This window comes from Cebus imitator, unplaced genomic scaffold (genome assembly GCF_001604975.1).
Source record: "Cebus imitator isolate Cc_AM_T3 unplaced genomic scaffold, Cebus_imitator-1.0 Scaffold19, whole genome shotgun sequence".
NCBI classification, from domain to species: Eukaryota; Metazoa; Chordata; class Mammalia; order Primates; family Cebidae; genus Cebus; species Cebus imitator.
The window spans coordinates 3072202-3083146 of record NW_016107334.1 but is presented as its reverse complement, the minus strand read 5'-3'; the positions used below and the strand labels follow the sequence as shown (position 1 = coordinate 3083146).

At 49.9% G+C, this 10945-nt stretch overlaps 1 protein-coding gene across 4 annotated transcripts in view; it reads left to right on the top strand.

Annotated features, from left to right (window-relative positions):
- The window catches only part of FAM174B (family with sequence similarity 174 member B), a 49767-nt gene that overhangs the window by 30240 nt on the left and 8582 nt on the right, over nt 1-10945 (top strand). For 2 of the 4 annotated variants that reach the window (XR_001821567.2, XM_017518018.1), the window contains one exon: nt 3379-5390. The exons of the other annotated variants lie outside the window; for them this stretch is intronic. Coding sequence is in view for 1 of the 2 variants with exons in the window: in XM_017518018.1 (XP_017373507.1) it covers nt 3379-3382 (4 nt within the window). In the remaining variant the exon portion in view is untranslated. Of the gene's footprint in view, nt 1-3378; nt 5391-10945 lie in introns of those variants that run through there. 4 annotated transcript variants of the gene reach the window in all.

Here is a 10945-nt window from a genome sequence, read left to right as displayed (position 1 = left end):
CTCCCAAAGTGCTGGGATTACAGGCATAAGCTACCATGCCCGTCAATATATTCATTAATTTTCTAATATTAAATCAACTTAGCATTCCTGAGATAGAAGAGGGCATGTTGGCATGCATTCCATTTGCTAAGGTTTTGTTTAGGGCTTTCTTGTGTCTCTTAAGGGCTGAGGTCTGACCTATCATTTTCCTATTTGGTATTATCCTTGTCAGCCTTTGGTAAAAGTTTTACTAGCCTCTTCAAATGAATTGGGGCGTGCTCCTTATTTTCCTTTTCTCTGGAAGAGGGCATATCATAACGAACCCATTTGGTTCCTAAATGTTTAGTACAGTGTGCTAAAACTGGCTGGGCCTGTTGCTTTCTTTGTGCAGCAATTAACAAAAAAACGATTGATGTTTAATTCTTTGAATAGTTACAGGATAATGTAGTCTTTATTTCTTTTTTGGGTCAGTTTTGATTGGTTGATTTTTTTCTGGGATTTTTGGCCTTTTCGTCTAAATTTTTAAATGTGCTGTCTTAAAGTTGTTCACAGCATCCTCTTATTATCTTTTAAATCTTTGTAACATGGGCAGGCATGGTCCCCTTTCCATTCTTTGTTTTTATTTTTGAGACAGGGTCTCTCTGTTGCCCAGGCTGGAGTGCAGTGGTGTGGTCTCAGCCCCCTGCAGCCTTGACCCCCTGGGCTCAAGCCGTCCTCCTCACTCCCCCCAAGTAGCTGGAACTGCAGGTGCGTACCACCATGCCCAACCAATTCTTGTATTTTCTTTAGAGACGAGGTTTTGCCGTGTTGCCCAGGCTGGTCTCAAACTCCTGAGCTCAGGCCATCCGCCCACCTCTGCCTCCCAGAGTGCTGGGATTACAGGATATGAGCCAATGCACCCAATATCTAATATCCAATTTTGCTTGATTTCTGCTTCCCTTCCTTAAGAAGTTTGTGCTGTTTGTGGTTGAAATAAAATCGGAATGTGAGTGAATTTGGAAGTGAATCGCTAGACACAACCACTGCAGTCCTCAGGCCTAAAGACAATGGACTGTTGAGGAAGACTAAGTGGTGCTGGCTTTTCTTATTATAGAGGTAAGCTTAAGTTGTAGAAAGTACAGATAATAAACAGGAAAGATACAATTACCTATAATCCACTACTTAACAGTAACCACTAGAGTGTGTGTGAGTACGTATTTGTGGAGTTTTCTTCTTTATAGAAGTAAGACTGTATTATACATGCTGTGTTGGCACATTTTTCTACCCAAACAAGGAATCATGAGCAACTTTTTGGGTCAATAGTTGTGACGGAGCAAAGATTTTAAGACGCTGCATGTCTGGCTTAGCATTTTGGGAACTTCTTGTCTGCGCATGGCTAATCTGTTCACAGGTACTCGTCTTTCCCATTTAGACATAACTCAGGCAAATGTTTTGGTTCTCTCTAGGAAACAGGCTACATTTAAATCACGTGAATCATGTCTTTGGGTTATTTTATGATTGAGTGGAAAGAGGAAAATCATGTTTTTGGCACGAGGGCGGTAAGGCAGTAACCTGCCTCTTATTTCCCAGGTAGCTCTCTGATAACATCTTGTGACTTAGAGCCTGTGCCTATCAGCCAGGCTTGTTTTCTCAAAGTTTTCAGCCAGGTAGGAAATGAAGAGGAAGAAGAATACAGCCAGGATGGGAGACAAGACCTCAAGTGCTTACGGCGAGAGTTTGGGGAGGGAGGGAGGGAGTTCTACAGAAATGAGTCCCTAACTCTGTACTTAAAAAGGCTAATTAGAAGGGAGAAATGATAGCTAACCAGGGTACCGGGGAGCCCTGGGATTTTGAAACAGTTCTATCTTTCAGGAGGTGTTTGGGTTTCGGCTGCGTGTGTTTTGAGCTTGGTTGGCCTAGTGTGCAGTTGTGCAGATGCTCTGGGCCTCAGTGCATTCCCGGTATTACAGGAGGCTTTTGTTACACCCTCTAGGTGTCCCCCAGGATGAGACAGATGTGCGCTCTTCCTCCCGTGTGTGTGGCAGGCGGCCCAGCAGCTGTGACAGGCGCAGCCCAAAGGCACACTGCTGGGATAACGTGCTGCTCCTGCCAGTCCTGCCTCCCAGCCAAGAGGGAGGTCCCTGTCGCCACTTCCTATGTGTGGAAAAGATGCGGCCCCGTGGGGGTGTGGACGTGCATTCTAGAAGTCCCTGCCTCCCACCCTGTTGTGCATAGACTTCCTTTGGGAGTGTAATTAGAAACCCACGAGATTTCCGCTGTAATGCTGAGGGCTTTGGCTGGTGTCTTGTCTTGGAAACAAAGGGCATTTTTGTGCAGTTTGCAGCATGAGGCCTCTGCAGGGTAGGCAGGGAGTAGGGGAAGACAGACATGGCCTGCCACCCGGGAGCTCTGAGTCCCCGTGGATGCCCTCATGACAGTTGCTAAGCACACTCAAAGCAGTGACTTCTTGCAGCTGCTTCTACTTACTGAGGACGCCTGCATGGCTGGGCACCCTGTGCTTCCTCGGTTGAGAGGGTGAGAGGCTGAACTGTTAGGAGCCATCGGTAAATGGATGGCTGCTTGGGCGGTGGGTGTGGAAAGCCTGGGCATCATGAGCTTCTGAGGCCTGGAAGGAGCCAGAGACGAGCCAGTGACTTGCAGGCTAACTGTCCCGGAAACAGCATTGGAAGCCAGCCCCAGAAGAGTCTGAATAAACTGTCAGTCCTCTTCCTTGCAGAGTGCAGAGCGTATGTGATAAAAACGGGCATCACACAGAGCATTTTTGTTTGGAAAGCGATATTGGCAGCCTGTGGTCAGTTTTCAGTTAAGGTGTTGTGCGGAAAGCCAGGGCACTTTAACAATTCCTGAGTCTATGTCTGTGAGGATGGAGCCTTTGCGAACAGGAATCCGAACCAAACAAAAAGGAAAGAGAAAGAAAGGAAGGAAGGACGGATGGACGGACAGAACAAATAATCCTAAGGGGTCTGTGTGGGGAGCTGGGGGAGGGGTCCTTAGTTGGGAGCTGAGGGGAGGGAGGGGGTTTGCTGGAAGAGTGGAGTATGCCTTCCAGACAGCATGCTCAAAGGTCCTGTGGCGCTCTTTGGGGGAAATAGGGGAGGGACAGCGGGGGGTGGGGAGTTGGGGAGAGATAGCATGGGGAGAAATGCCAGATATAGGTGAAGGGGAGGAAGGCAGCAAATCACACTGCCATGTGTGTACCTATGCAACAATCTTGCATGTTCTTCACATGTACCCCAAAACCTAAAATGCAATAAAAATAAATAAAAATGAATAAAAAAAAATGTCCTGTGGCTGGGGAGTGTGGCCTTTTCAAGGGCTGAAAGGTGAGGGATGGAGATGTTAGGGCAGGGGCAGGGCTCTGCCAGAAGGAGCTGACTCTTGTCCTTCACTTTCTTTTAGGTAAAACCTGTTTCCCAGCCTGTTGGCATCCTGTGGAAAGTTGGTCAGCGGCAGCCTGGGGTGTGAAGGACCTGGAAGCCCTCTGGCACATCAGAGGCGTTGAAACCAAAACAAACCTTATGTATAAAACCCCGGCTCCATCGGCTCCGTCATGGGTGTTGGTCGTCTGCCCAGAGTGTCACCAGCAAGCTCGCTTCCATGTTACCACAGCAGAGTTGCTTCTGCCACCCTTTGGGCGCCCCTTTAAAGTGTCCCCTACTTCTACTCCCCGCTAGAGAGGCTTTGTGCCTTGCTAAGGAGCAAAGGGTAGAAACATGTTGATTTTGAAAAAGTTTTTTTTTTTTTTTTTTTTAAAAACAATTGTTGACAATAGTAAAAGAGATCAAGAGGATGAAGAATCTAAACAAACAAAAAGGATGCCCACTGTGTATTTAGAATTTCTGACATTCTTCTCTGCAGTGTCTGCACATTGGACCCCATCTGACTCTTCGCTGTCTTTTTGGCTGGGTCAGGTCCTCATTTTGGCATTATTTTGGCCTCATTTTGGCATTACCTGTGTCAGAGTTTAAGGTGGACGTGCTTAGAGCTGGTCAGCCCCTTCCAGTCCTGGACATCTGTGGCTCCTTTTCTTTCTTTTTCCTTTCTTTCTTTTTTTTTTAAAGGGTTCAGCAGAAATCAGTATGGCTAGCTCACAAAGAATTTCCAGTATCAGGGAAAACTGTGTGTGTACGTGTGCACGTGCACGTGATGCCTATAAAAGCTTATCCTCTGAAGAGAAAGTGCTAGGCAGCTTCTGGTTAGTAACATTCTTTGTGCTTTTTTGTTGTTTCTCTGCTCTGTCACTGTTCCGTGTTGTTTGCCTTAGAAACGTAATTTTAAAAAACCACGGTGGTAATTTAAATGAATGGTGGTTCAGCTGGCTGGAAAAAAACATATGTTAGGGAACTATATTTGAAGTCAGTCTAGACCGGGCTGGACTAGAAACCCACCCGGACTCAGGAGGCCCCACAGGACCCAGGAGGCACCGCAGGAACCCGGGAAGGCAGAGGTTCAGGCGAAATGGCTCCCTCCGAGCTGGTGAAGTGAGGACTCGCCTGTGACATTACCCGGAGATCTGTGCTGGCTTCTGCAGAAAGGGCCTTGGGCTGATGTCTCAGGTTGATGGAGCCTCGGGCTAGCGGTGTTCCCAGGCTAGCGGTGACTGGCTGTAACAAAGATGCTTCTTTTCAAGTCTATTAGCTGTGCCTTCTGGACCCTGGGATCTTGCTCTCTCTAGAAAGGTGTTTTTTATTTTTAAATGTTTTATCTCCCGCACCTTTTTTCCTGGCATTGCTCCAGGGTTTATGGTGTTTGCCTGTTGATGGTCCTGCTCTCTTTTTTTTGGATGAGAAGTCCAGCCTTTCCCGACGCACCTCCGTCTTCAGGTTTCTCAGTTTTCCGAGACGGGTGGGGATCTGTGGGAAGGGGCATGGGAGCTCCGCGGCCCCCACCTGCTGGGAAGGGAGACTGGCCTCCGCAGGAAAGCGCAGAGCCCATGGGAAGCCCCAGGTGAGGATGGCGCTGCCGGCTCACCGCACACAGCACTGCCAGCTGCGGGGGCCTGCGTGTAGCCTCTGCTCCCTTCATTTCACCTTCTTTGTAGACTTTTCTTCCCCGTTTTTGCCCGTCTGTTTGCCAGAGGGGTGCGACTGGCAGCAGAAGAGCCGTGCCTGCTTTATCTCTCCTCTCCGCGGTGTACTCAGGCCCGGGTGGTGACTCACTCAAGGCACCTCGCAGCTGTTCACCCCTCACCCTTTGAACTGGAACTGCTGGCTCACTCGGGGTTTTCCACAACTGCAGCCGAATCCCACGGACAAGCTGGACTCCTCGGCCTGATGCGGAACGCTGGGCTGCGGCTGCCAGGTGCTCGCTGCTGGTCCTGGCAGAAGTGGTGGCTGCTGAGAGTGACCTTGCAAATCCTTGCTGGAGCCTCCGTGCTCCAGGCTCTCCAATAAAAACCCTTTAGACACCAACCATGTGTACTTCGGGCTTGGATGTTTTCTGTGGTGCAGGCCAGCGAGGCCGCCTTTTGTGAAGAGGGACGTGGGCCCAAGGCTGAGGAGGAGGGTGGGGGTAGGAGCTGGGTGGGAGGTGTCTGGATCCTGGTGATTTAGAGAAAGGCTTTGGGGAGGAGGGGCATGCATGCTGCTTTTACATCTACATACACAATTTACATTTACGAATACGATTTCAGGCTCACTGGCTCATTTGCTGGAAGCTTGCTCCTTGGCTAGGACATACTGAGCCCTGATTGTTTCCGGAGCATCTTGGGGCATCTCCAGAGAAGATAGAATCGATCACATAAAAAGCTGCCGGCCTATTACTGCCTCATACCTGGCTTGCTTCGTGTTTTCTGTGGGTGAGCTGGGGATGCCTCTGGGCCAGGGTTCACAGCAAGGTGAGCAAAAGCCACAGGAAAAGCCCATTCACTGTCGTTCCAACTGGTGCCCATGGATGTCACCAAGAAGCTGGGGTGTGGTCTGTGTCCCTCCTCCGTGAGGAACTACTCCTGTGCCTGGTCTTCTCTACCACCATTGCAGTGACTGGGGTTCTCCAGGGTAGCTCTTTCTCCAAACAGCTGCATGGGAAGCCAGCCCTGGAGAGTGGGTTTCTCCATCCTCTCAGTCGTCTCAGAGGGTGTCTTCCACTGGGCACCCATCCTGTAAGCTTGGCTTGTTCAGACGCCCGGGGACAAGCCAGCCTGACAGGGAGGAGTGTGTTCTAGCGTCTGCAGCGGTCTCTGCATGGCGGAGGGTCAGCTGGTGCTGCCACTTGCCTTTTGGTTTTGAAGATTCTGTTGAGGCTCCATCCCCACCTTGCCCTCTTCTACAAAATCTGTCTCCCCTGCAGTGCTGTGGAACACCTTGGGAAGCCAGTCAGAGTCATAACATCGAAGCCCCTCCCTCTACTGCCTGCATCTCTTGAGTTGTATGGTTATTCTTACACCATGTGGGATGGGGGATGCTTTATGAGGACATGGCACGTTATCCTCAAAGGGCTCTTGATGCAGTCATAAGTTTGTGTTCCATGCTCGCCCCCTTTGGTGAGATTCTTGGGTGTTGGAATCATTTTAAGGGAATCAGGGGGAATTACCCAGAAGAACAGGGTCGGCAGGATAAGAGGGATGGGGGTGCATCAGTGACCCAAACCTGCTGGTAAGATTTGGCAGCTGAAGCCATTTAAAGAGACTGGCAGCCAGGCACGGTGGCTCCTGCCTGTAACCCCGGCACTTTGGGAGGCTGAGATGGGTGGATCACCTGAGTCAGGAGTTTGAAACCAGCCTGGCCAACATGGTGAAATGCTGCCTCTACTAAAAATACAAAAATTAGCCAAGCCTGGTGGTGGGCACCTGTAATCCCAGCTACTCAGGAGGCTGAGGCAGGAGAATCACCTGAATCCAGGAGATGGAGGTTGCGGTGAGCTGAGATTGTGCCTTTGCACTCTACCCTGGGCAAGGAGAGAAACTCCATCTCAAAAAAGAAGAAAAGAGAGTTTGGCATCTTGGTGTTGCCAGTTTCTGAAGAGGGAAGGGGAGAAAAGGGTTATGTTACAAGCATCACCACCGGAAAAGTCGCAGAGGGCTGCGACTCAGCAGAGGGGAGAGCCGTAGGAAGGTCGTCAGGGATGAGGTCGGGCTGCCTCCCTGGCCACTCACCTTCCCTGCACACGCTTTTGTAGCAGCGTCATGAGTTCACAGGTCCAGGTGTTGCTTGCATCGTAACCACAGCGCCCTGTGCCTGCCGGTGCCTCCTGTATTTGGGTTAGATCTTTTCTTATGCAAATAAATGATTTAATCTTTTCAGGGCGAGGGAGGAGCTCCAGGGACCTGGAAGATGTCGACTCCAGCACCTTTAGTGCACGGAAAAGAGTCTGCCTCATAAGGCCCCCAGGCGGCTCCTGTTGACAGGTGCGAGCCGGCGCTTCCTCCAGTCTGGCAGAGTCACAGTTTCTTGTGGTTTTCACTTATCAGAGAATTCCAGAACACCTGATGGGGACTCAGTGTACACAGCATACCACTTATGAAAACAGAGTTTGTTTTCCATTATTTTCGAGAACCAAATAGACATGGCTATTCTGGGTGGCTGTCACAGGCCTCTCCCTGCCTTGCTACCTGAATCTTCTTGGGTCTACCAAGTACCTGGGTGTGACTGTCATTGCAAACTGCCTCAAAATTTGCTGGTATTTCTTGTTATGCTGAGTTAGTTTATCAGCAAGCTCATTTTCCCCGGGATGGGTTTTTTTGAGGAGCCAAGTTGAGGTGCATGGGAACACAGCAGGCTCTTGTGTGTCTGTTGGCAAGGCGGATGGCCCGCAGTATCTAGTGTAAATGTCTCAGCCGCCGATCTGGCCTGGGGTGCTGTGAACAGGCCTCCTGTGGTGATCAGGTAAGAGTGTTGTGAATGAATTATCCCCAGAGCCTGCAAGACAACCAGCCAGGTGGTGCTGTGTGTGGTGGGAAGAGGAGTCGGATGCAGACAGATAGGCACCCGTTTCCCGGCCTCACTGCTGACTCCGAAGCATGTGATCTTGGCCCCACTTTACCCTTCTGTGCTACAGAAACACACCTCTTTGGTTATCGTGATCATTAAAATAGGCAGTTTAGCCAAATACCTGCTGCAGGTGCCTGGCACCACCAGTACCACCGGGAACGGTCACCACCACCAGCACCACCTCCACCACTAATAGTTTTTGAGTTCTTCCTGGGTGTGTTCCTGGGTCGTGGGATGGGACGGGGCTCAGTCCCCTATCCCAATAAGATGTGCCCGAGGTTATTGGCCTCTCTTTGCCCCAGGAACGGGGAAGAGGGCCCTGGCAGTGCGGTGAGCTTACTGTTCATATAAATATCGGACCAAAGAGTTTTGCAAAGAAGCGATTTATTAGGCAGAGAGAGAAAAAAAAGGAGAGAGAGAGAGAGAGAGAGAGAGACTGAGAGCTCCCACGCTGCTGTGAGAGGGGGATCTGGATGGGATATCCGCTTAGGTAGAGAGGGAGAGATGGCTCCCATGTTGGTGTGGGAGGGGATCCCAGAGAGGGAAATCCACGCTGGTAAGGTGCAGCGGAGTTTCAACTTTGAAGTTATTTCCGCCCCATTCATGTTCTTGTCCAATGAGAGGTCTTTCAAACTACCTCTGGAGTGATTGATCTTTGACTCTGATACTGGATTGGCTGTCCGGCCTAGAACAGAGGCCCTTCCTCCCAGAGCTTTTCGAGGTCTTTTAAAACAAAGGAGCACACCTGAAATTTTACCTAGCTCGTGCGGAGGCAAGTTAGACAAAGAACTCTAGGTTCCCAGATGGGAAGGTGGATGGAGGCATGGCGCTGGGAAGTTCTTGCCTTTGAAGTCACACCCCTTGTGGACCCAGGAAGAGAAATGAATATAGTCCCTCAGGTGCCAGGTGTCTTTGCACACACACTTCCTTATTCAGTCCTGAAGGGCATCCTTTAGACAGGTGTTATTCCTTGAAGACACTGATCATTTCCATAAGCCCAGGCCTGTTTCTGCGGAATCATATTCGCCTCCCTGACTCTCCGTAAGAAAGGAAATATCTTCTATTTGCCCAGCGCTTTATCATCCTTTGAGTCCTGCCAACAAGGTGATGAGGTAGGTGATTGTCTTCATTTTGTACACACAGGGATGGGTCTAGGAAGTTCATTCACGGCACAGGGTCACATGGTTTATAAGGGGCAGGTCTTGGACCACCAGTCTCCTGCCTTCTTCAGCACTTTTCCCTGAAGGGAAGAGGAGGGGACTTTGCTTTTGAGACCAAAACTGCTCACACTTGGGGTAGCACAAGATGTCGGTTTTGCACCAAAGAGACAACGTTATATGTTTCATGGGGTACCCACTCTGGCTGTGGCTCCCCAGTGGGGAAAGAGGTCTGCAGATCCTCCCTTTTCTGTAATTCTCTGCCCAGATGCCCCTTTGCTAGCCACCAGAGCCTGCACTGGGTTCATCTTCCCGAGGGCCCCTTGTTTGCCGCATGCCTTGGCTGAGACACGGACATGGACGGAGCTCAAGCATGCAGCCCAAGGTGTCCACACTCATGTGACCAGATGGGGATGGCAAGAGAAGGGGAATGGGCTGCAGGCCAGGGACCTCTGCTGATGTCCTGACCTGAGCCCAGCAGATGTTAGGAGCAGGTCAGCCAACCAGGAACCTGGCTTGGGCTGTGTGTTCAATTTCCATTTTTAGTTGTGCCCTCATCACCAAAGAGCCCACTCCCAGTGCCTGTGATGTTATGATGAACCATCAGCCAAATTGGAGTCTAGTTCTGGGGGATTTTCTATGTCTCCTCTTTTTTCTTTTCAAGATATAGAGATGTGCTTTGAGGTCACCACTGTTCCAAGGTCACATTGTTTTTCTTGGTGATGGCTCTGTTCCTATGCTGTAAGGTTGTGAGACCGTTTCTTGGTTCGGCCAGCCTTGACATCAGCTCTTACGACGTGCTGCTCTCATTTTCCCTCTTAATTCCCTCAAGGTCTTGGTAAACATCAGTGTACTTTTCTCTCTTGCCTTCAATTGGAATCAACATCCATGGAAAATAATTATTGGAAAGATTTTGGAATACAAAGCAAAGAACAGCGGATTTGTGTAAGCACCACGTAAAGTGACTAATGAGATGGAATAAATAACCTCTGTTTCATTTGAAGTCTACTCCAGGGCAGTCTGTACTGCCTGGCAAATCAATCTCTTTCTGTCCACTGTTCGTTCACACACTGGTGGAGTGGCAGTGTCCCTTTGCTGAGGTGCTGAAATGTCAAGCTTCCCCAGGAGGCGGTGGGAGGGTTGAATGAGATAAGGCACACACAGTGGGTGCTTGATGAATGGGTGTCATCTTATTATACATCCAGCAGGTTTTCCGAGAGCCACAGGGCGTGATGCTGGGGCCTGCTAGACTGCAAAGGTGGATGAGGCACACTCCCGACTCATGAGACTGCAGGTGTAGGAGGGAGATGAGGTTTGCACACAGAGTACAGGGTGGCCGCCATCTGCTTTACTGAGGCATCCCAGCAACCAAGAGCATCGGCTACAATTTGCTGAGCTTTTAATATGTTCCTGGCAGCATTGCACTGAGAACTGTATGTACATTGTCAAGACACTCATTTGCATAGTAAGACTAGCTTGGACTCTGGAGCCAGACTCCCTGGGCTGGAATCCTGTTCTAACATTTACCACTTGTGTGGCCTTGGGCACATCTCTTAACCTCTCTGTGATACCCTCATTTTATCTGTAAAAGGGAAATAACAGCAGCCCCTACCTCATCTGGGTATTGTTAATTGGATGTTTTAATGTCTTCAAAGCACCACCGGGCACACAGCTCAAACACATTAATGTGTCCGGCAACAGTGCAGAGTAGCTTCTCTGTTACGATGTTCACTTGTCAAGCTAGGAAACCAAGGCTTTGGTAATAAACGCATCCAGATCCCTGGCTTGCAGTGGTCTGTCTGCTGCTTGGAGGCCTGGGTGCTACACACAGTGCTACATTGCCATCCAGTGCTGGGACTTGGCTTGGAGGCCTGGGTGCTG